The sequence below is a fragment of the Dreissena polymorpha genome, chromosome 7, assembly GCF_020536995.1.
Source record: "Dreissena polymorpha isolate Duluth1 chromosome 7, UMN_Dpol_1.0, whole genome shotgun sequence".
NCBI classification, from domain to species: domain Eukaryota; kingdom Metazoa; phylum Mollusca; class Bivalvia; order Myida; family Dreissenidae; genus Dreissena; species Dreissena polymorpha.
In genome coordinates this window covers 67,632,724-67,659,608 of record NC_068361.1, presented here as the reverse complement: position 1 = coordinate 67,659,608, position 26,885 = coordinate 67,632,724, and the positions used below count along the sequence as shown (strand labels likewise).

Genomic DNA, 26,885 nt, shown 5'->3' with positions numbered 1-26,885 from the left:
TCTAACTTTGCTTCTTAGCGAGAAAGGGTTAAGTCAATTATTTAAGCTTTCTGCTTTTAAGACCTATCTGGTTTCGTGCCTTGTTGTTTTACCCAGTTCTATTTCAGGAATGTTTTTTATTATGCCCCCCTTTCGAAAAAAGGGGGTATATAGTTTTTGCACTGTCCATCTGTCAATCGGTCAGTCTGTCTGTCTGTCTGTCTGTCTGTCTGTCTGTCTGTCTGTCTGTCTGTCTGTCTGTCTGTCTGTCACACTTTCATGTCCGATCTCTTATTCAAATAGTTTTCATCCCATCTTTACCAAACTTGGTCAGAAGTTGTATCTAGGTCAAGTTCGAATATGGGTCATGCCGGGTCAAAAACTAGATCACGGGGTCACTTAGTGCATTTCAAGGATTTAGCATGGTGTCCGCTCTCTAATTGAAGTAGTTTTCATCTGATCTTTGCCAAACTTGGTCAGAAGTTGTACCAAGACAATATCTAGGTCATGTTCAAATATGGGTCATGCCGGGTTAAAAACTAGGTCACGGGGTCACTTAGTGCATTTCAAGGATTTAGCATGGTGTTTGCTCTCTAGATTATGTGGCTTTCTGATTTACTTTGATATTCTAAGACATTTTTATGCCCCCGAAGGAGGGCATATAGTGATCTGACTGTTCGTCCGCCTGTCCGTCACACTTTGCGTTTAGATTTCGAAAAATGCTCATAACTTTTATGTCGCTTCAGATAGCAGTTTCATATTTGGCATGCATATGTATATGGATGTGGCCTTTCCATACGCACACAAAATTTTGACCCCTGTGACCTTGACCTTGAACTTAGGGTCCGCGTTTAGGTTTCGAAATCTGCGTTAAGTTTCGAAAAAAAGCTCATAACTTCTACCAAGCTTTTATAGGGGGCATTAGTCATCCTATGGTGACAGCTCTTGTTTTTATTAACAGTTCATTTATAAGTCTTTATGTTATGCCTTCAAGTGGATTATAGAGACATATCAGTGAATTAAAAGTGACATTTCACTGTTTTAAACATTGTTAATTAACAGAAAAAGTATCGATAATTTTCACTCTTTTACTTTGAAATGACATTGTTTTTTATGTCATGACGTTATTATTTTAGCATAATTCTCCAGTTTAAATACAACAATTTGTAAGCATAAAATAAAAAGAAAATTTGTTGGATTCTTTGGGATATCAATTTTGGTTCACTCGTGATCATAGAAAGAATTTATTTTCTATGATCACTTGTGAATTAAAATAGATATTCCACATAATCCAACAAATATCCTCTACTTTTCTAACCTCCTACAGAAAGCTCATCTTTTATTGGCTCTGCCAGGTCCAACCCTGACTGCATATTTGTCCATATCAGGTGGGTTGCTTTACATATTAGGTTAGTTATGGTAAATTATGTCACAGATATGAACAAGACGACATTAAATAAAAGAGAATAGGAAACTGAAGTCGGTCGGTGGATCTCTTTATAAAGACATGTCTGACTTCAGAGGTTAAATTCACATGTGCTTGTCAGGTTGTTTATTTGTCTTTCATTGGTCCCTTAATTTGTGAATGAGTCAAACACTTTTCATAATTGTGGAAAAAGTTAGTCACAACCTTTTTTAAATTGTGAAATAAATGGGTAGCAAACTTTTTTAATCGCTTAAGTTTGAGTTGCAAAGTTCTCAAAATTGAGAAAATTTGAATTGGAACTTCTCACTATTTAGAAAAAAAGGCCATTCTCTAAGAAGAAAAAGTAGCCCTGCTTATAACCAACCATTAGTTGTTGTAAGGTAAACTGTGCATTTTTCCTTTTTTAACAGTAGATAGCGAATTTGTGATTATATTATCACCATTAGTAACAACATGATGTCAGCAAAATATCAGATCTGTAAACAGCATTACATTAATCTAGCACTTAATTGACAAATAACAAATACAACTCAAATAATCTTTGAATTATGAAATATTGAATACATTTCCGCATTTTAACCCTTAAAGCGCTGGAGCTGAATTTTAAAGGCCTTTGCAAACAGTTTGGATCCAGATGAGACGCCACAGAACGTGGCGTCTCATCAGGATCCAAACTGTTTGCTATTCTGATAGTGTTCTTTGAAAAAAATCACAGAAAATGCTATTTTTAGAAATTCAGCAGAAGACATTTTAGCAGAAGACAAATTACCCAGCATGCAAAGGGTTAATATTAAAAATGCAGAAGTCACATTACAACAGGCTTGTTACAGATAGACAGTAAAAATGACAATTTACTACAGAAAGTATTGAACATTCACTGGCAATAAAAAGCAGCTGACAATAACTAAACAACACACTGTTTTAGGCATGGATTTTGGACAAACAATCTAATGCCATCTTATTTCCAGTGTGATGTCAGATTTTTGACAATGACTTGAAGTTCATGAAAATGATATAGGGTAATTCACTGCAAATCCATATTGTCCCCAGCTTATTGTCATTCAAATGTGTGGGTAATAAGTTTGTTGTCAATGCATTCACAGCATTATATGGAGAATTAATTTTGTAAGGGGGGAGGGAGAATACAAAAAAAACACAAAATGATACTGGCTTTATATATCTGAAAATGTAAATGTTAAGTATAAAACATATGATCACAGTTCCAGATTCTATTTAAAACACTATTAAAAATTTCAATAATCAAGTAACTCGCAGCCTGTTCAGGTTGTAAGGCTGCAGGTTGTATGCTGTTTGCTGCTCATCAGTAACTAAGGGTTGAAAATGAAGCCTTTAAAACTTGACTTTAGTACAAAATGGTCCTAAATTAAATTAAACTTTCTAAGCGACAACGAATGTGTACAAATAAGTATACGTACAAATAAGTGGTAAAGGGTAATGGGATAGGATTCCTGAGTGTACATATGCAGTTGTACTGAAAACTCCTGCTGTTAACATTCATAATATAAATTGTAGCCATAGGAATTGTAACATTATGTGTATATATATTTTTATAAACATAAGATATAAGAATGTTTTAGTATAAATTGTATATTGCAAATTATTTCATGATTGCAAAAGCATTTTGATATTATAATTTGTCTTTCATTTGATATAGCCAATAGCATTTGAGCCCCATTCAGGTAAACATTGCTTTATGCATGTGCTTTAAGTGTCATCCCAGATTAGCCCGAGGTGATTGCACAGGCTAATCAGGGATGACACTTTCAACTGTTATGGAATATTTCCTTTAAAGAAAATTTTCTTATTAATGAAGATCTAATTTACGCGGAAAGTGTCATCCCCTTTAAGTCTGTGCAGACTGCACAGGCTAATCTGCAACAACAGTTTGCGCACATATAGTAAGTTCAGTTTTCCTTGAACAAGGCTCGTTTAAAGATCAACTGTTGGTGGTCAAGTGGCTCTATAGCCTCTGTCGGGTTGTATTCTATAACAGCCTGTAGACCTGCTGGGTACTTGTGAATTACTTGGAAAATCTTCCTGACCCTACAATTTCTGCTCTTCATATGTTAATCTTGACCCCCATGGTTAATATCAGCCTCATCAATTACTGCTCTTCAGATGCTGTTTTGATATACCAGAGCCATATTTGTTACTTCTTTTTTAAATTCCATCTTTGCAGTATGGTAGTCTAATAATCAGAGGCATGTGTATTATCTTCTCGCGCGAATCTCCATAGTTTAATGATCACAGGCATGTTTGTTAGATTCGGGCTCGAATCTTCATCACAGATGACCTGAGTTGTATGTACGTGCTGGTTTCCGAATTAAACCACAGGAAGCCCAGGTCATAGCGACCATTGAGGTTACATGTTTGACAATGCTTGTACCACCAGCCGGCCTCATAGAAAAAAGCGCAGTTCAAGCTACTGCCGTCATTGTCATTGTCCATGGTGCTGAAGGGTATCCCAGATGAGTATCCCATAGCATCAGTGGCATTACCATGGTAACCTGAGACATGGAGGGCAAACTGGTCTTCTAATCTGGAAATGAAGAAATGGTCATACTCTGCCAGCCAAGTCACGTTGTATATGTCCACCATTTCAATCCTCAGTGAGTAATTCTTATGAGAAGTGAGTAGATGCACCATGTTGTTGCCCAGCCATTGTTCTGAATTAGCGGAACCGAAACCGTCAGCGTAGTTGCTCCATCTACGCTTGAAGTCCAGGCTGCCGTCAAAGCGATGCTGTATCACTGTCCAGCCGCCATCTTGAGTCATGTGACACTTGACAAGACTAGAGCCCTGCGCTGTGATTGGATGGATCACATAGACACCAGACTTCCTGTAGCCGCGCTCTTGATATTCTGAACAGTCTGGAACATAGGAACATTATCATCTGAGAATCCATGGGCTGGTGTTATCAAACGTCTTAGGGTTACTTTAAGTAAAGGTTAAATTTTGTTTTCATGAGAAGTTTTTTCATAATTATTTTTATGAAATATAGGATATGTGTAAGATGTCAAGGAAAAGATACTAAAAGGCCCAGTCCAAAATTTCTTACAAAAAATGAACTTTGCAGAAATTGTTTTAAATAGATTTAATACTGGCGACAAACCATAATTTATCCCACTTTTACAGCGAATTCGGTTGATTAAAGCCCAATTGATTAAATTTCATCTATAGTCAACGGCACGTGCTATGTTGTTAGGCTACGTTGTAAACGAATGTAGTTCCTTGTATATAACAACTAAATGTTATATTGATGTTATAAAACTATTAGATTTGCAATTCAATTTGAATACACTACAGTCATTATCAAAGTACGACAAACACTCATAAAAACGCGAAATTATCGAATTATCCAGTTAAACTAATTTTGTTTAAATAAAAAGGCTTACTGAAAAGTGGGATAAAAAGAATGATAGGTTAGTGTTGATTATAGATTAGGTTTATTATTCTCTATATAATATTATAGTGCAAACATGGTCTCGCAATGTGTGTATTTGGTTGCAGACTGAGTATACTAAAATTAGTCGCGTTCTGAGAATACTGGGCATAATGCATGTGCGTAAAGTGTCGTTCCAGATTAGTGATCAGGGATGACACTTTGCGCCTAAATTTGATTTTTGCTAAGAACAGACTTCATTTAAACGAAAAATGTCATAAAAGCGGAAAGTGCGTCTCTGATTAGCCTGTGCGGATTGCACAGGCTTATCTGTGACGACACTTTACGCACATACATTATGCCCAGTTTTCTCAGAACAAGACTCAATTAAACATTTGCGCTCTGGGAAAACTGGGCTTAATGAATTTTTGTAAAGTGTCACCCCAGATTAGCCTGTGCAGAGATTGGATTTTTGTTTAGATCAGACTTCCTTTAAACAAAAAACCACTGGGAACACACTGAAAAACATGTATTAAGCCCAGTTTTCCCAAAATAAGGCTCACATGATAAATAATCAGAATAGTCTGCAATGAAGTCCTGAAAATGAAGGGCTTCTTACAAACAGAACATTGGTTAATTGTCTTCTATTCAGGGCTTCTTACAAACAGAACATTGGTTAATTGTCTTCTATTCAGGGCTTCTTACAGACATAACATTGGTTAATTGTCTTCTATTCAGGGCTTCTTACAAACAGAACATTGGTTAATTGTCTTCTATTCAGGGCTTCTTACAAACAGAACATTGGTTAATTGTCTTCTATTCAGGGCTTCTTACAGACATAACATTGGTTAATTGTCTTCTATTCAGGGCTTCTTACAGACATAACATTGGTTAATTGTCTTCTATTCAGGGCTTCTTACAGACATAACATTGGTTAATTGTCTTCTATTCAGGGCTTCTTACAGACATAACATTGGTTAATTGTCTTCTATTCAGGGCTTCTTACAGACATAACATTGGTTAATTGTCTTCTATTCAGGGCTTTCACAGTAATGAAGTATCTTGGAACAAAATATTTTATGATTCTGTATTAAGTGTTTTTTTTTCATGTTTTACAACATAATTGTATATGTATCTGTGCTTGGTGGGATTTTGTAGCTTATATAATGACTTATTCAAATTTGTAACAGGTAGTATGTTTTTGTTATTAGAGCTTTTAGATACTTTGGACCCTGTTAATAAATAAAAAATAAAAATGATATCATTAATAGACCAAGTATCCTAGAGGAAATTCTGCATTGAAGAAACTGTTTGATGTTGTTTTTGTTTGTTAATGATTGAGTATCATATGTAACTGACATTTAAGAATTTGAAATGAAAAAACTTTGGAAAGAGTAAAATGGATGCTTTCACCTTTTAACCTTCAAGCAAATATTGATATGGGTGTACTATATATAGAGAATACTAGGTTAGCGTTGAATACAGAGAAGTTTATGTTGCGAGGCTTAGAACGCCGGAAGCGCGAGCCTTGGCGAGCGCTTTCGGTGTTCGAGCCGAGCAACATAAACTTCTCTGTATTCAACGCTAATCCTAGTATTCTATTTATCCCATTTGATTTTTTCAACGTGACATTTAACATAAATAGATGTAATAACCTTAACAATAATTTTAATTCAGTCATAAAAGCGCTTAACATCTAACAAATGTAACCATGCGTAGTGATATACATGTATTTGTTCTGGTACGCAAAATAGTCTTTAAAAAATTCACACACAAACTGTAAAACAAGTAAAAAATATCACCATATGCCTACATTCAATTTTACGCAGTATGCGAATTTTAACACATTACGACGGCGATAAGAAGATTTTACTTTACTATAATTCATTTTATTTTCGAAAGAAAATGATCAAATCCAATATGGCGGCGATTGCTCCTGACAAAATGCTGTCGATGTCAACATACATGTACACCATCGACGACCTAGTTCTGGCTACCATAACTTTAAATGTCGCTTTTTATGATTTTTGACTGGCGCGACTTTGTACAGGTCTTTCAATACTAAATAAACTGTACGCTGAAGTTTCTTTAGCTATCGAAGACCTTGACAATTTTGACGAGTAAACAGACAATTGCAGCGACTGACACTTTATTTGACAAAATATACAGGGCAATACGTTTTCCGACTTCGGACGACGAATTTAAGGACGCGCAGAACGTGTTTTTTATATAATGTTATGGGTATGCCATGTGTGATCCGATGCATCAATTGCGCCCATGTTAAAATCATTTCCCCGAGAACAGGGAACGACAAAAGTACAAACAAAAATCAAAACACGTAAGAACTAGTATCTTACCTTTAATTATCCTTTAAAATCCATCTAATAATCCATTTAACTCAATAATTGACGATTTTGCATCTAGGGTCTTTAATAATTATTTTAGCATAGTTAAATAAAGACCCTTATGCCATTCCATCACTTATTCAAATGAGTTTATGAACGCGATAAACTTTCTTCTTCGTCACATGCTACGTCATGTACTCTACATTACTGCTGTTCAAATGAACCGGAGCAGTTTATCTAATAATAGCCGTTGGTAAACTCGGTTGCATTTGCAGATTTCTGCATACAAACATAATTATGTTTAAACTTGCACAATGTTTTATTTATCTATGGTAAATGCCCTTATTGTACGAGAAAATAATTTAATATATAAATACACAAAGAATGGAAAACATTCCAGTACACAACAGATAAATAAGTAGAAAATACCCGTGTACAAAATGGGACGTTCCCAATTCAAGTGTGGTGCTATTTTTACCATCTTATACTTTACACAGCTCTATGCCTAACGTGAATTAAATAGGAAAGCAAACATAGCAGATTATTCATGAACTGTGCGATATGTGTATGGCTTGTTGTACATTCTTAATATTTAAGTTAAATGTCAAAGTATATGCTTTGGTTATAAACAATGCACATTACACGAAATAAGGAAAATGTGATCAATTGACAATTCAGATATGTCGACATACAGTACATGTAGAAAAAATGTGAAATAAGTCGCGTTTATAATAAATCGTCAAAAAAATGGGGAAAATGACGCAATAAGTATGTCATTTTATGACGCCATCAATCAGCTGATTCATTATACGGATGGCGAAAAATTATGTCATATGACTAGTTTTAAAGGTTGAAGGTCGTATAATTTTGAAGGTTAAGTTTTGTCGACTTTGTTATAAATAAAAAAATAACAAAACAAAAATCGTGTAATTTCATATTTTATTTCAACATTTCTTTTGGTGAATATGTCAGATATATGTTTTTCTGCAAAATATGCACATTTTCTTTTAATGGGTGACCTTAAAATTCGATCAATGAACCAAACAATATCGACCTAATTTTAGCGCATATCGCATGACGTCATTTAAAAAGTAGTCCGTGCACGCGACAGGTATATTCCACAGTGTTGAATACAAGCAAGTATATCCCACAACGTGTTATACCGTCAATGTCGCGGTGAAAATGGGATAAATGTAGTGAGTTGAACAATGGTTTGTTTATTATTGTATAACAGTATTATAAATTAATATTGTGTTTTACCAATTGCTTGTCTATTTAATAATCTTAAAATGCATTAGCTGTCAGGAGGACAAGATTAATGTGATTACAGATTAATTAGCCTTTTAGTGCAAAATAAAAGCATAAGGTTAATTAATAGTTGGTTATTGAGCTACAAATCTCTTGATGATCTCTAAAAAAAAAAATCATGTTAAATTGGTTGAGTGTATATGTAGACTAAATCCCCTGAAACAAATGTTACATTCTGAATGTTTAATGCCACCCAGATTTATTCCAGTGCAAATAATGATGTTGAGAAGTGGTTTGAATTTTCAGTGTCATACAGTAGTCCAAACCTTGACAATCCAAACATTATATGGGAGTATTAATGGCTAATATACAGTATTATATCAAACAAAAGTGTGATCTGTTGAGAATATTTATAAGGTTAGTGTAAATACTATTTATTATGTGCTGTAAAAACTTTATATGAATATCTGCATCTGTATGTATGCATCTATAAAACCTTCTAGAGCTAGTGTTTATTAATCCAGGTCAGCACAAAAGGTAGTCGTGAAGACTTAACGATGACCTATAAATAAACTCTTACATAAACACATGTTAATGTAATCTTTAGGTAATACTCTTTATAAATGCATGTTTAAAACCTTCATCCAGCCTTGTTCTGGAAAAAATAAGCTCAATTCATGTGCGTAAAGTGTTTTCACAGATTAGCCTGTGCAGTCCACACAGGCTTATGAGGGACAACACTTTCCGCTTTTTTGGAATTTTTAAATTAAAGGAAGTCTCTTATTAATAGAAATTGAGTCTAGCCAGATAGTGGCGTCCCTGCTTAGCCTGTGCAGATTGCCTTGCTGCACGCTTAGCCTGTGCAGATTGCCTTGCTGCACATGCATTAAGCCCTGTTTTCCCAGGGTGTGGCTCATATTTGCTCTTTCGAAATCTTCACCTATCAACAGGCCTCACCTGTTGGCAGCTGCAACAGCAAGTTGTCTGTTTCCTTCTTGATGGCCATCATTGCAGGAACCAGTCCCTTGAGAGACTCAATGGTTGTGTCCGAGGCTCGAATCCTGTGCGCGTTTAGCTTGATCTGGTGGTTCAGTGACTGGACCAGTCTGTCGAGTTCTTTGATTAGATTGTTTGTCAGGACAATAGACTGCGTATTAGCTTTGATAACAGACTCGTGGCTGGCAAGCATTGTGTCTTGGGCAGAGTCCATGTTGAATTTCATACACGACGCGAGTGAGTCATTTAATATCTTAACCTCAAGGTTACCCAGTCTGTTTTGATTGAAAACTACCTGGAGACCGATTTGGTCCAGTCTGGACATCAATGTGTGTATTGCGTCTATATTTGGCCCGTACTCAGTTTCCTCAGACTGGTTTTGCAAATCTGGGTCACCAAATTTGATCTGGTTGCCAAACAATGGCCGGTATTGAAAACCATTTTGTGTCGGTTTGTTTTGCTTTTGTTGCAATTTCTGCACCGCCTCTTTTATATCCTCTAAGGAGTTATTCATCCGAATTACATGCATCCGAAGTATATTAAACTGTCGGTCAGCCACTATTTCTCCATTGGATACTTTCCATTTAAGGTCCAACACTTTGTCCTGGTTTTCGATCACCATGTTTGTTAGTTTGAGTATTTGATCCTGATTGGTCAATGTGGAGTTGACAATCTGAGTACTCGAGACCTTCCACTGATCAAGTGTGATGACATTTTGAGTAAAGTTGATCAATGAGTCCTGAAGATTTTGCATGAAATTTCCCAGCTGTATACTGGCTAGTTTCGTCTCTAATTGATGTATATATACACTCATGTTCTCATGCTTTTGGGCAAAGTCTTCCAACATAGATTTGAGCTGCATGTTCTCCATTATGAATTCAGATTTGTGCACAAAGTTGCTGAGATCAACATTAATAAAGGGAGGTAATTGTTCACTTTCACCACTTCCATCATGGGTCGTTTCCCCACTACCGTAGACATTATCAATCGCATTAATGCCTACATTCACTCCAATAATGTTAGTTTGTTCTTCAAAATTTGACAGGTATTTATCACTTATATCTCCGGAACCAAACTCCATAATTTCAATTTTCTGGCCTTCATTTTTTTCCACTTCCTTATACTGATTTGGCAACTTTTGTCTATATGTATGGCGTATTGATAACTCTGAAAGTTTTTCTGCAAACTGTTGTATATTTTGTTCACAACTTTTCGATATATTCTCCACCGATTCATTCAATAAAATTCTCATAACATCTAAAGAATTGTAAATCTCAAGCTGTGATAGTGACACATTCCTCATGTCATCACTGAGACTTTTATTTCGCTCGTTTAAAATCATCACGGCATGCGACAAGTTCTGGACCTGCACGTCCGACCTCTGTAGCTGGTTCCCTAGTGTCGCCAGGTCTCGCTGGTTCCTCTCCACCATGTTGGTCAACTGATGGAAGCGTTTGGCAGCCTTGTCCTCTCTGTATTCACGGAAGCGACGCAGTTCCTTGGAGGCCTCCTTCTGAAATGCCTCGATGCCTTCAATGAGTGCACTGCAAACAGAGAAGAAGAATATTGTAGCGTTGTTTTTTGTGTTTTTTTAAAGATTTTCTTATTTGAGTGGAACACCCCACTTTTGTACACAGTTTATTCAAAGGAAGCATTATTTTAAAAAACAATAGGTACTAATTTTTCCTTCTTCTTTTAACTAAATTATACTTTGTTCATTCAAATTTTCTTATTCAAAATCATCTCTATTTAAAACTAAATGTTTGTCTCGACAACATTTTTTTTCACACAAAATCATCAGTGTTTATTGGGAAGTCACACCTAATTCTGAGCTGTCTTTAAAGTTATGAGTGACATTATTTTACCCAGGCAAAGACGGAGGTATATAGTTTTGGTGTTGTCCGTCCGACCGTCCGTAAGTCCATCTGTCACAAACTTGTAAGTTATGGCGGGGCATATCAATGCAATGATTTTTTTTTTTTAGAGATATGTTCATTTATTGTCTTTAATAAATAATGATTGATGAAATTTTGTTTTAAGCATTCCATATAAATATTTACTGTATGCACTGTTATTTTCTTCATTGTAAGCTATCAATCTGTAAGAAAACTTGCCACTGTTAAATCAATTATTTTGCAAGATTAACATACTCAGGGCAGAACACACTCTTGTGACTTGTATCATTTGATTACAGGTTAACTGAGGGTTCATTAATCTTTTCTTGATGGATGACTTTGAGTCAAAGCAAGGAGGCCTTTCAAAATTCATCCTTCCAACTTTCAAAGTTCTCAGTTTACATGTGAACTTCAAAGTAAATAAAATAATATTTGTATACCTGGGTAGGTTGCAGCTCATAGAGTGTATTTATTTTGTAAGAAGTAGCACGCTGGAGTTTACTGTTTTCAGAGCTTCCATGTTCATGAGGAGATAATTTGTTGAATTCCGATTTTGACATTGAAATTGCTGAGTATATTATTAAATAGTACTATTGTGACCTAAGTTTATGATTTCACATGTTTAGAATCTCTGTCATAATTTACACAGTACAGCAGTATATGTTTTCTCAACGTTCTGCCTATAAACAGAAGCTCAAAATCCTTAGATTGCATTTTTATGAACAAATATTATACAAGTGTGCTGTTATATCTACATTAAACCCCAAAGTGCCACTCAGACTGTAGCAAAATGATTAGTACGCAAGTTATATTTGATGGTTTCTAATAAAAGTTTGTATATGAAAATAAATAAAAATAATTTACTCTTTATTATACCATCACAAACAAAGTTTAGGGGGGTATATAGGAGTGAGCTTGTCTGTCTGTCTGTCTGTCTGTCTGTCTGTCTGTCTGTCTGTCTGTCTGTCTGTCTGTCTGTCTGTCTGTCTGTCTGTCTGTCTCTGTCTCTGTCTGTCTGTCTGTATGTCTGTCTGTCTGTCTGTCTGTCTGTCTGTCTGTCTGTCTGTCTGTCTGTCTGTCTGTCTGTCTGTCTGTCTGTCTAGATGATGTGTAGGTCAAGTTCGAACATGGGCCATGCTGGGTCAAAAACTAGGTCACGGTGTCAATTAGTGCGTTTTTGAACATTCAGCATGGTGTCCACTCTCTAATTCAAGTAGTTTTCATCCGATCTTCACCAAACTTGGTCAGAAGTTTTATCTAGATGATCTTAAGGCCAAGTTCGAACATGGGCCATGCCAGATCAAAAACTAGGTCATAGGGTCACTTAGTATGTTTTACACATTCAGCATGGTGTCCGCTCTCTAATTTAAGTAGTTTACATCAGATCTTCACCACACTAGTTCAGAAGTTGTATCTAGATGATGTGTAGGTCATGTTCAAACATGGGCCATGCTGGGTCAAAAACTAGGTCATGGGGTCACTTAGTGCGTTTTAAACATTGAGCATGGTGACTCCGCTGTATTTTGTGAAGACAACATGCAAAATATTCTGTGTCAATGCTGCATGTGGGGGTATTTGTCACGTCTGTGACAATTTTAGCTCTTAAGTTCTGTCAGAAGTCATGGAGAGTTTACATTTATTTCTTTTAGCTGGATTTGCCAAAAGCTTACTAATATACTAATCCAAAGTCCATTTTCTGGTTAGAACCAGTACTTGATGTCCATTCAAAAACTTTCATTCAAATATTCCCTGTGTAGGTATTTATCTGACAATAAAAAGAGTAACTCGCAGTCTGTTCAGGTTTTATGCTGTTTGCTACTCATCAGTATCTAAGGGTTGGGAATGAAGCCTTTAAAATTGAATCTAGTAAGAAAAATCTGTAATTCAATTTAACTTTGTAAGTGACTATAAATGTGTCAAAGTACGTAACGAAGGGTTAAAGGCTTAATAAAATATAAAGGAATTTCAATGACCAAGTATCTTTAAAAATAATTTAAAGGTAACATCACAGTATTGTGTGCCACTGCCTGGCACACTCAAAGGTATCAACTTGTTTCAAGTTTTAACTTTGGGGTCTCGGATTTCAAAAGCGTTAAAGTGAAATTGATAAGGTGTAGATAATTACAGATAATTACCAGTTTTGTGAACTCAAATGTGTTGTTTAGTACATGCAAAGGCACTGTCATTAAACTGTTTTAGTTTATTTTCTAGATAATTAAGGCAATTTTCAAATATTCTTGTTGGATAATTGATTATATAGATTATATGATAATGGGACCCAATAATAGTAATCAGCTCATCAGTAACACCAATGGAAACACCACCACTACCACTACCATCATCATCCTCAACAGCAACATCAGCATCAGTCATCATCACAATCTTCAGCAACATTAATATCATAGCTTTATATGGTGTCATTATAGTCATAATTACTTTGACCATCATCATCTAATATTGAATAGTGAAATGGGAAAATAAAATAAAAGGATGCATGTGATTTTTAATACAAAATATAATAATTAGAAATACAACAGTCACTATTGTATTTCTTATTGCAAACAGTTGATTTAGCATAAAAAAGTGATTGTTTGATTGTGTCATATGTATGGATTATTAAATCATTGTTTAAGTGCGATTGATAACAGCCTTTCATTTCTCAGTATTATATTACTTTAATTTATTTATGTAATTTATAAATCGATGATTAAACATGGAATAATGTACATGATATCAAAGTGTTTCACATACAACAGTTTCAATGTAAACCCTCCTTATTCCCTACTAAAGTACCTGTGGTCACTAACAGTTTCCTCCATAGCAACGACCTTGTCCCAGGCCTCGGTTACGGACTGCCTCATTTGGATAATCTCAGCAGTGTTCACAGCTAGTCTGTTATCGTGTTGTCGAACTTTCTCGTCTAGCTGGGCATACTTGGTCCTGTCAGCAGTGTTCACAGCTAGTCTGTTAGCGTGTTGTCGAACTTTCTCGTCTAGCTGGGCATACTTGGTCCTGAATTCAATTGTGTGTGAAATTCAAAGTTTAATACTCAGAGGTACGTTTTATATATAGCCAACAGATATCAACTTTGAACTTTGTACATGAGTATATGTTTGCAAATGTATTAATATACAAGTTAATAGTACATATAAATTAACTACTCTCATTATTAAATACATGTTAGTTATATTGTATGCTGAAAATAAAATTTTGACACAAAAAACAACAGCAAAACATTTCTAGTGCTGGGGCCGTATTCAAGTAGCTTCTTAAGTTTTCACTCAAGTTAAGAAATTTCTTAAATAAATTTCTTAAGTTAAATTTGAAATGTAAAAAACAAAACATGAGACACTTAGTATTTCTCTTTAAGAAATTCCTTTAAGAGTTAAAGGAAGTTAACTTAATTTTAAATATATGAGAAAAAAAACACAGAGGAAAGAAATTTTATTAAGTTTATGAAGCTACCAGAATTTAACTTAAGTGAATTCTTATGTTTTAAGAAAAAATGGCGGAGATAAGAAAAAATATTGAGAATATTTCAACTTAAGTTATTTTTTAACTTAAGAAGCTACTGGAATACGGCCATAGGTCAGAATCCTTTTGTTAAGCTTATAAAATATATACTTATCCTTCAGTTAACTATTACAATATAAATACAATAATAAGGTTAGCGCCCAGGACCACTTTTACTCTTTGTTTTTGCTTTTTCTAAAAAAAGTCCATAAGAAATGAAAACAACTAGGGGATTTTTGTCTGTATGAGTTTAATTTATTATAAGACTTCACGATGTTTGAGGGATTTTATTTCAGCACATAAATTATCAAATGTTTATTGGAAGTTGTTTTATGCGTTTTTGAAGGAAAATTCCAGAAGTCAGAAAGTAAATATACTTAGTAAGCAAATAATAATTTCAATGGAGTACATTATTGAAACGATAATAATAGTTTATTAGATAATAAACAAAACTAATGCTGCTGGCTGCAGTTTAATTATTGCATAATTATAACTGTTGATTTATTTATCTTTTATAAGCCTTCTTGTGAACCACATGTCTTTTACTTAAATATTATCATGGTATTTATACTGATCCATCACCTAAGCATAAATGATCACATACAAATTAAGTCTGGTTAATAATGGATTGTTTGACATTGGTGTCAGAAATGAATATATATTTTTATTCCATGCAGTGTGTTAATGCACATTGCAATGCAACATCTTACACCATTTCAATTTTAGGAAATAATGGGGTTAACTGCATGTGCTTAAAGTGTTGTCCTAGATTTGCCTGTACAATCTAGGATGGCACTTTACTCATTTGTATTAGGCCCCGTTTTACAAGAGCAAGGCTCAAAGACAGATAAAACTGTATTTTTTCTACCTTTCGCTCTCCTGCAAACTCTTGAGATGCTTCAACTCTTTCCTGTCATTTTCACTTGATTTCTTCAAGTCACTCATCTCTTTTTTCAGCTCATCAATGAGGCGAACTAGAATCAGGGCCGTATCTGTTCCCATGGATTCTGTGACCACTTTTACTTCCTCAAGGTCATCTCCATCCCTGTCAAGTTCAAGGTCATTGTTGTCCACATCTGGTTCAGATGGTTTAATTATGGTTTGACCTCCCATGTGCTGCTTTACATCCTGGCTACGTGTTTGCGTTTCCAGGGTAACCATGTTGTCCACATACACAGCATCCTCTTTAAGTGCATCGTGTTTGTAGGGCACATTGTTTCCATAGCAATCAGTGAAAAGTGTAAAACACAGTGTCAAACTTGCCGTTATTAGAATTTTATGAAAGGTCATGCTTAGGGTAGTATCGAAGTTCTTGGTTTTCAAACATCCATTTTAGATGAACACCTTTGTGGCTAGGTTTTGTGGTGCTGATAGTTTGATAGTCTTTGACAGGCTTTCATGATACAGTCAAAAAAGTTCATCATTATCATCACTGTCTTCTGCTGTTTCAATATATTTTGATCGATGTTAATTCTGATTTATTATCATCCCCCACCCCTTTACAAACATATTAACCAGCATGTGACATTGTGCACATCCATAATTTTTTTTTCAGTTTCTGGACAAAACGAGAGTTATAGACACTTATTATATAAAAAGTTACATATTTTCACTGTTTGCTGTTTGGAACAAGAACGAGAACTTGGGCAAACCCTTTTTTGGTGTGTGTTTTTTTTTCAGATAAATGCAGAATGTGGGGGTCACTGTGTCTGTTTTTTGTCAACTATGTCTTAGGGACACATTTTTAGTTTTGCTTAAGTTTTGTCCACAGCAAAGATTAAAAATGAAATGAGGTTGAACTTAATATGTGGGAAAATCTCAATGACAGGAAGTGCAATGCATGAGAGCTATAACTCCTGCTTTCATAATTTCACAATTAATGCCCTATTTAATGTTCATGTTGAAATTTGTCCAGGGCATATCTTGACTATAATGGTTAATGGCCCTATTCCACTACGAAAACGAGCCCACGATTCGCTATGATTTCGCACATTTATTGAATCGGGAAGACTCGTGAAGTCTGCGATTCAGTTACGACAGTGGTAAGATTGAGTTGCGACGAATTGTGGGGTTCGGTTGAAGTCTTGCGAATAGGGTCGCGACTTCACTACGATGTGTAAGAATCTACTGCGACTGTACTAAGAACGATGCAGATTGGTCACGACTAAGCTAGGACCTCACCGAACGCACCCATGAATTCTGCGCCAATATCTACTGATATTGATTCTAACACGGCAAACAACTTGTTTTCTGTAGACAAAGAAGGAAATAAAGTGTGGGTTATTCTGCAATAAATTATGGGCGGAGCTTAATGTTTTGAAAATAGTTCCGAATAAATAAAGAAAATATTGCAGTAAAATGCACGTGCTTAAATCCCACTCTTAAAGAAATGTAAAAAATGTAGCACGTATATAAATGTAATGAAACAACAAATTGTATATTTGGTGATAAGTGGCATGACCACGCCTGCTAAGAATTTGTTTGTTAAGAAACGTTATTAAGAAAACATTTATAGCATGTCAGCTTTTCAGAAGAATTCACACATGTGACGTCATTTAGTTTCTACGAGTGTTGTTCTGTATGAAAGTGACGTAATTTGCAAAATATTTATGAATGAAAACGACGTCAAATGTTTGTACAATTCAATGACGTCACTAAATAGTGAACTTTGTACTAAGAAGGGCGGAGTATTAAAAAATATAGTTCACGTCCAAAAGCTTGAAGCAAATCAATCAGAATCGTGTAAGAATAGAAATAATATGTTTCTATGATGGCTTGTTGTCGAATAACCCACAGTAAGGAGTATAGATTCGTGTTATCAAAGCACTCGTGCTCCGCATTCGTGCTTTAATTCCTACGCATCTATACTCCTTACTGTGGGTTATTCGACAACAAAACATGATGGAAAAATATTATTTCTTTATCATTCTTTACAAAATCGTAACTGTTTCGTAACTAAATCGCAAGAATCTTAGCGGGCTCGCAACTCAATCGGGATGAACTCTTGAGAGTCTTGACAAAGTCGTAAATGATTCGTAGACAGATCACGTGATCACCGATTTTCTCATTGAGTCACGAATTACCTAAGATTCCATTACGACGCCCAAGAACGCACTACGACACTGTTACGAGTCAACTGCGATTAAATTCAGTCTTGGAGGTCTTGGTCAAATTTTAAACACGTTTAAAAACTGGCCGTGATTTTTTGGGAGCTCACAACTCGCCCGCGACTAGCTACGAATGAGTTACGAATGTCCCCGACCTCAAAATATTGGAAATCGGGACAAACCGTGGGGAATCGGGTCGTAGTGGAAAACCCCTATAAGTGGTATCAAGATGAAACTTGTTGGTAGAAATTAAGCGAGCATTTTTTGGGAAACCAGTTTTTATAACTGAGCAGCGGATGTCCTCAGACAAAGTGGCATGAAGGGGACGGGAGGGGTATAATTTTAGTGCAGACTTTGTCAGTTCTTATTTCTCATGCTGTAATAAATAGTTTTATAGAAAACATATAAGACATACAAATATAAAAATATATAAAAACCAAAGACTTATTAGAAACGCTCTCAAGTCCATTTCCTGGGACTAGAACCAGTACTTGGTGTCTATGGGGTAAATCTAAAGAACTCTCCCACAATTGGGATTGACCTGTGAATTAGTATTTTCTCCTGAAATTCATTTTTTTTACTTTATTTAAAGTTATTAAGTGGAAGTGTTGAATTGTTTTCTTGTTTATTGTGAGCTAAAATTTAAAATAGATGCTAAAACTTCGTAGTATTCTTACCTTAAAATACTTACATGACAAAATCAATGGCAATGCTGCGATTGGCATTCTCAAATTAACTGATTTGATATAAATGTTGCGTTATCATTTTATTGGCTGCTAAGGTACTTTGAGATTTATGACTAGTGTTCAATTTATAATAATTGTTTTATAACTGATAAAATTTATTTGCAGAGTGCTATTGAACCAGTGTTCATGTTTCTGTGTGAATTGTTACCTTACATTGCAAGATTTTGTCAGTTTTATAATCACTTTTGGCAATGTTGAAGGGGTTTCAAAAGTATTTCTGAATATTTATAGACTGAAATTAAACTATTTGATTTTCAATTGAATTTAGGGATTTGAAGCAAAAATTAAATTTTGCCATCCATTAACAAAATGCAAAATACTTACATATCCCTTAACTATGTTTCAAATACATTTGATGCCTAATTTAAATGTAATAAATGAAATTAGCTTTGCAAAACAGAATATTCTATAGAAAAATTTGACATACTGAATAATGGTACTCAGTTGGTTGTAACAAATTGATCATTCAACATTGTTTAAGAGACTTTTTAACAGATTTCTGAATTTTAAAAAGATTATAATTGTGTTTTTGCCCAATACAAAACTCCTTGTGATTCTGATACATAGCATTATAAGACATGGTCTGGAAATATGGGGCTTATAATAGTGCTTGACAGTTTTGCTTACTGCATTAAAAAATAATCTTTTACAACTACATAATTATGTATTATTTGTTTTATATGAGTAAGATTGACACATATCAAATTGATGCATGCACATAATGTAATTTGTCAATAATTCCAAATTATATGTTTTTCTTTAATTTTTTTCGTGACCTCATTTTTAGCTCGTCTGTTTTCGGAGAAAACCAGAGCTATTGTCATAGCCAGCTTGTCGTCTGCCGTAGGCGTCGTGCTTAAACCTTAACATTGGCCAGAACTTTTTTAATATTGAAGATACCTCCTTGATATTCGGCATGCATGTGTATCTCAAGGAGCTGAACAATTTGTGTGGTAAAATTTCAAGGTGAACATCATCCTTCAAGGTCTAGGGTCGAAAAAACAAAGTCAAGCGAAGTAATAAGCTTTAAATGGACATAGATATCTGACCTGCCCACGTATATATTTTTGTTAAATAAATCAAAGCGGCGCAGTAGGCCGCATTGTGTTTCTGACAAACACATTGTGGTAAAAGGTCAAGGTAAAAATGGCTATAATGTGCAAACAGCATAAACCCAGAACAGCCTGCGAGTAACTCACAGTCTGTTCAGGTTATATGCTGTTTGCTGCTCTTCAGTGTTTTAGGGTTGGAAATGAAGCCTTAAACTTGAATTTAGTAAGAAAGGCCTTTAATTCAATTACACTTTCTATGGGACTACAAATGCGTCAATTTTTGTTTCTAAGTGGTGAAGGGTAAATATTTGAAGATGTATATTATTTATTATGATACAATGTTATGTGTATAGTTGTTTGATAACTATTGTTGCATATAATATATATAATATAGAACTGTTTTCTTAATACTTAAAGTGTCTTATTATTTGAAGATGTATATTATGTATAATATTACAATTTCATGTGTATAGTTGTTTGATAAAATTGTTGCATAAAAATGTTTTCTTACCAGAGAATATAACCCATTGCATGTATCATTCCCAACGTTTTATTAAATTTCATTAAATAAGCCAGAAGTAACATCATAGTGGTTACTATATATCCACTGTCTGATTGAATTGTTCAAAAGTAAAATAACTGTTTTACACCATCCATATCCCTTCACAACACCTCACAGCTTTTACAGCTCACAGTTCATTAAATTTAAGTGACAGGAAATAAAATCATGTCCAACTAACAGTCAATCAATGTACTCTCAGATAATCCACTGAGGCACCTTAGATAAACCTAATCCATCAGTAGATATGGGTGAAAGCCACTAGACGAGAGATTCAATGGCCTTTATCAGACAGCATACTTTTGCATCAGTAGCCGAGATATTGGATAAAAAGCTAGTCCTAGTCGCCTGTGTTATATCCTCTAACTGGTATCATTTACTGTAACTGCAGTAATGATATTTCCTGCTCACTATTCAGTCCATTCATAAACTCTGGGTTAAAGTTATGTGGTCATTTGCCGTGATTAAAGACGTTATCCAAGTCAAAGGCATTTTTGGATAACTAATAGTTTATTGTTGTTGTTTTGCACAGGTAAATGATGGACTAATAATGAAAAATACATAGGCACACACCTTGTTTAATTTAATGCAAGTACATGTAATGCGACTTTAGTACGTCCTTTGTACGTCTATTGCGTCCTCAGAACGACTGTTGCGGCCTTACTGCGACTTCATTGCGTCATTATGGCGTCTATTGCGACCCTACTACGACTGGCGTTCCTACTGTGACCCCAGTGTATCTTTAGAGACGTATTAAGTACGCCGTGAGGACGCTCAGAACGCCATAAACCAGAATGCTGGTGTGACGGGAAGGCGATAAACAGCATTTTTACCGAAAAAGCCATTGGCATCCTTACTACGACAGTCAAAAATTTCCAGAAACACAGTCTTAGGTCACCGTCAGGACCCCAGTCTGGTGTGACGGGGCTTTAAGATGCGTATTTTGATGCATTTGTAGTCCCTTAGAAAGTTAAATTTAATTTAAGACCTTTCTTTCTACATTCAAGTTTTTAAGGCTTCATTTCCAACCCCTAGATGCTGATGAGCAGCAAACAGCATAAAACCCAAACAGATTGTGAGTTACTGAGCTACTCGCAGGGTGTTCTGGTTTTATGCTGGTTGCAAAAGCCATTTTCACTTTGCTTCTTATGGGGGAAAGGGTTAAGGACATAAACCTTTTTGACATGTAATTGTTGCAATGAAAATGTCACTGTCAACAATTCTGTTAGTGGCCATTATCATCAAACCATTCTGAGGCTTTTGTATCACATCTTTCACAATATTACCCCTCCTTACATTAAGAGCATAGTTTTAAGCCATGGTTTTAATGTCACTGAAAAGTAGTAGAGCTGATCATTTATTGGGCAGGTAAAGATATATGGGAAAATGTTGCCGTGGGAGATACAACATTATGAAATTGAGCAATTTTGAGTAATAGTTAAATAATGATCCTGATATTGCAATACATTATAGTCATGTAATAACAGGCAGTTTTCAACATGAAGCTGAGCAACCTTGATTGCATCCAGGCACATTTTTTGCATGGCCATGGTAATTGATTCACAAAGATTAAGACAGATTTTTGTGCAAGTTAGCAAAAAATAGGTTGTTAATGTATACAATGGAGGGGAAATCTCTGAAAATCTCAAGAGATTTCTTTGATGCTGTGGCTTCAGCCATCTTTGCTGCTGAGAAAGAGGTCATAGTGTGCAACAATGGTGTATCTCTTGAACATTTAGTAAGATAAATAGATCATTTTAGAGGTCACTTCATAGATTGAGAATACATAAGAAGTGTTAACTGCCACCTGTGTGTATTGTTGCAGTAAATAATTTGCTGAATGATTTATATGTGAATTTTGTATATTTTCTGTTTAAGTTTAGACTTTTATCCATCAATTAAAACTGCTGTTTTTTCAAGTACTTATGTGCTTCCAAGCTATAATGACAAAGTTGCAGGCAAAGTCTGTATGCCTGGACCAATAACTGAAGGCTTTTCACCCTGTATAGCATGGGCTGAAAATTTGTATTATTGACAAACTTATTGTATGTCATAGTGAATTCATTTTCACCAAATTCTTTTAGACTTTTGAAGTGGAATTTATTTCCTCTTTTAGTAAACTTTGTACTGTAGGGCCTCCATATCCACAACTTTATGAAAGCCCTGAGTTTTATCGTACAGAGTTGAACTACTAATTCAAATGAATTGAATCCCACAGTACTCCACATTAAACAGTATGAGCCTTGCTCTGTGAAAAGGGGGCTTAATGCATGTGCGTTAAGTGTTGTCCCAGATTAGCCTGTGCAGTTGGCACAGGCTAATCAGGGATAACACTTTCTCCTTTTATGATAATTTTCGTTGAAAGAAAGTCACTTCTTAGCAAAAATCCAGTTTAGGCGGAAAATGTTGTCCCTGATTAGTCTGTGCAAACTGCACAGGCTAATCTGGGACCACACTTTACATACATACATTAAACCTCTTTTTCACAGAACACAGCCCATATCTAAGTACTCACTTTTCTGCTAATTAAACGAAATGGCACTATTTAGACCTACTTGAAAGACTGTAAATTAGCTTTTAAATACTGTATTATCAGCTGTTTATTGTACTTAACAAGATATCCTGTTTACCAAGCATAATAAAATCCTAAAATTGTGCTAAAAATTATGCTTATTTTACTGCTGGATCATCTACTCAAACTTGTTGGCCAGTAATCTGAACTGGTTTTTATACAAGTAAATCTGGATGAAAGCAAATTGCTTGTATTTTTATCCACTGCCAAAGGTGGAGGGATATATATTTGACAATGTCCATCAGTCCCTCCTTCCATGCGTCTGTCCCATACTTTTCAGGCTATATCTCAGAAATTCTACCAAAATGAAACTCCATGGGTGTATGGATCTCAATCAGACGAAGTGGCATGCACCAGAATCATAACCGTGCACTATCTTATATAGGAGTTGTTGCCCTTTGTTTTATGTATGATATAACTGTTTATGGACATATCCCAGATACCATATACGATTTTAGCTTGAAAGTTGATGTGTATTAACATCAACGAGGAGAAGTGCAATCGAGGAGAAATGGCCTCACACAAGAACCAAACCCTACTTTTTTCTAAAAGTTATTGCCCTTTGTTGTTCTTGTATGATGTTACAACACTGTATTATGTGAATTGGGAATAAGACATCAATTTGGGAATAAATTGTGTTTTATCAAAAGTGCATAATATGCAGTTTTATATGTTGCATTTATCTAGTTTTACAAATTATAATAAAAACATATACATGCATATATAATAGCATCATTTTAATTGATTTTACTTCAAAACTGGATTTTTTATTAATTTAAAAAAAAAATCCTCATGAAATGAAACTGTGTCCATGGCGCATGGACACGGTTTAAAAATACACTTTAAATGATACAAATTCAATCACTGTTAATGAAAATGTCATGGAAAATTTCTTATTAAGCTTAAATCATAGATAATATATTACACAAATATATGTAGATCATGAAATGAATAGTTTTGTTAGAGAAAATCACCAAAATGATGTCCATTTCCAGTTTGATGTCTTATTCCCAATTCACATAATACAGTGTTCTACTGTTGAGGGCTATATCTCAGATATGATACAAGATTGAAACTTAACAGGTGTACTAAATGGGGAAAATGAAAATGCATAAAACATTATCCCTACACTTATTTTTTTAAGAATTATACTTAATATCGAGTGATTTGCACCCATCCATAAAAACAATTTATTTGGCGGGGAATATCAATTCAAATTGTAATGTTTTTAGGTGTCAGTCATTCAGAATAATGATGACCATAAAAGAACAATTGTTATGATTTATCATATTGCATTTAACAGTGACAAATAACCTTTTAAAATCATAAAAAATATATATTGAAATTATAACAATATAGAAAAACTACATAGATATAATTGTGTTGACCAACGGCAGTATCATACAACTTTGGACAAACACCCTTTTGCAAACACTCTTGGACATACAGCCTAGAACAACCTTCCTTGGACAAACACTGTGTTACATACATCCTGTGACAAAATACCTTTGTAAAACACTCTTGAACATATAGCCTCAGTCAATCGCCCTTGGAAAAAAACTCTTGGATATACTGCTGTGAACAAACACCCTTTGTCATACTGAAGTGAAAAAACTCTCTTGGTCAAACTGAAGTGAACAAACACCCTTAAAAATAAAGCCTTGGACAAACATTTCCTTGGACAACCACAGTTGGGTAAACATTCTTTGGCAACCACTATTGGAATACAATCTTGGACAAACACATTTGGGCAAACACCCTTGAACAAACAGCCTTGGACCAACAATATTGTATAACCACAATTGGACAAACCCCCTTGATCAAAATCTAGTTGAACCACTATCTTTCCACGATCACCTTTCAAATTGGACAGACACACTTGGACAAACATCCGAGGACACAAAACAGACATTTGACAACTTGAACCTTAGACACCTAAAATTGTTCAATTGATCTTCAATGATTATCACCCTTGCACTCACACCCTTGGACATACACTCTTTGACAAACGACAGTTGACAAACACAGTGGGATATACAACATTGGACATAAACCCTTTGGCATACACCATAGAACATTGATCAATGTACTCACAATATTGGGCAAACAAGTACATGTATGTACAAACACCTTGGGAATAACACCAATGGACAAACCTTGGGACAAACACCCTTGGAAAGACAAACAGTAAGCTGGACTAATCTATGCTTCTCTATTGGTTTAATGTGCAAGTGAAGCAAATTGTAGATTGCGACCTTGCTGTGACTTGATGTGGGTTGAAGATGGTTGAAAATAATTTTTCCCATGATATTTTGGCCTTTGACTGAACTCTGGTGAACACTAATATTTTGCAGGCTTTTTTGGCTGTTCTTTGTTTATGGCAGTGGTCGAGTTTGTTTAGAAACAAACCTTGAGGCAGGGCTCTGCTCCAGGAATCTAGTTATAGGCCACATGAAATGATATATTTGTTTCATGTACATTATAGTTATACGGACTATGTAATCATATGTGACTAAGGACTTTTTATTTTATGCTTTCATCTGGTGGTTAATAGAGAAATATCGTTGAATTTAAACTGATAATTCACTGTTTGAACAGTGAAAATTATAGATAAATTTCACTGTTATACTGTGAAATGATGTTGTTTCATGAATTTACAACGTCATTATTTCAGCAAAAATAAACAAATAAAATGTGTAAGCATAGAAATAAAAAGATTTTTTTGGATTTGGTGGAATATCGATTTTAATTTACGCATGATCATACAAAAAAATATGTTCTATAATCACTCGTGAATATTTTAAAATGGATGTTCCACAAAATACAACTAATATCCTCTATGTAAAAAATTTTTTTTTTTTATGTGACTAAGGACTAGTTATTGTTGAAATCATCCCAATTTATTGTAAACTGAGATTTAAATTTAAAAGAGGACTGTTTTTCCAATTTACGAAACTTTTATTAAGGAGCTGATTGCCGAGGGTGTCAAAAACATTTCTCTGTTTTATGTGTAATTCCTGAGAAAATTATGTTCTTAATACTGCACTCAAATCATTTGAAATAAGACTGTTTAGCTGAACTGTCAACATATTTCATGATAGTTTGTTTATAGTTGGGTGGGTGCTGTTTGTATAAATGATCTGATAGAAGTGTATCTATTAACATGTACTGCTGGAATCAAGTGCTCCTGAGTGATTGAACTTCTAATGTGTGGTCGGATAATAATAATTAGGCCAAATTCGAATTTGGGGGCGTAACCTGATGAAAGCGAATATTTTTAATGCTTTTGATGTGGATTTGACGTTATGTTATGATCTGGATTTTGTCTTTGTATATTTAGAGACTCTTTTCTAAAGTATTTTCTGGGCAGAACCTGTACTATAAGACTTTCTTCACACCCTGTGAGCAGACAGAGATACTGACTGTTATATCAAATCACACTAAAAACTCTTTCATTATGTCACACCCAAAACTCTTTTATTTAGTCACACCCAAAACTCTTTTATCAAGTCACACCCACAACTCTTTTATTAAGTCACACCCACAACTCTTTTATTAAGACACACTAAAAACTCTTTTCAAGTCACACTAAAAACTCTTTTGTTAAGACACACTAAAAACTCATTTTTTCAAGTCACATTAAAAACTCTTTTATTAAGTCACACCCAAAACTCTTTTATTTAGTCACACCCAAAACTCTTTTATTTAGTCACACCCAAAACTCTTTTATGAAGTCACACCCACAACTCTTTTATTAAGTCACACCATACTCTTTTATTAAGTGTTACTCAAAACACACTTAATGCATTAACAAAAAGTTGTTTGTTTTGACTCAACCAACCGACTGTGACGATAGAACTTTACCCTCCCGACTGTGAAAAACGTTTCCCTCAGGGTTGATTTTTTTTTCTTTTTGACTATATATTTGATTTAATTCACAAAATTAACTTATGCATATGAAAAAAAGACAAAAAGATGTTAAATGGAATTTGAGAATACTTGCTATTGAGCTTCTTGTTTAGCTCGACTGTTTTTGGAGAAAAC

General features: G+C 34.8%; 2 protein-coding genes across 2 annotated transcripts in view; one reads left to right on the top strand and one right to left on the bottom strand.

The window, feature by feature from the left end:
• LOC127839791 (uncharacterized) overlaps nucleotides 1-26,885 on the top strand; it is a 173,090-nt gene that overhangs the window by 108,117 nt on the left and 38,088 nt on the right.
• Nucleotides 2,567-20,618, bottom strand: LOC127837525 (protein scabrous-like). The gene is made up of 5 exons (XM_052364687.1): nucleotides 20,222-20,618; nucleotides 15,674-16,247; nucleotides 14,086-14,304; nucleotides 9,359-10,941; nucleotides 2,567-4,296 (listed from the first exon to the last, which is right to left on the bottom strand). The coding sequence occupies exons 2-5, from the start codon at nucleotides 16,093-16,095 to the stop codon at nucleotides 3,686-3,688; spliced, it is 2,835 nt and encodes a 944-aa protein (XP_052220647.1). The 5' UTR covers nucleotides 16,096-16,247; nucleotides 20,222-20,618; the 3' UTR covers nucleotides 2,567-3,685.

Coding starts and splice junctions, on each gene's coding strand:
- LOC127837525 (XM_052364687.1), bottom strand. CDS start 16,095: ATGACCTTTCATAAAATTCTAATAACGGCAAGTTTGACACTGTGTTTT. Junction 10,942..14,085: donor GAAACTGTTAGTGACCACAG/GTACTTTAGTAG, acceptor CTCTGTTTGCAG/TGCACTCATTGAAGGCATCG. Junction 4,297..9,358: donor GCTGTTGCAGCTGCCAACAG/GTGAGGCCTGTT, acceptor CCTATGTTCCAG/ACTGTTCAGAATATCAAGAG.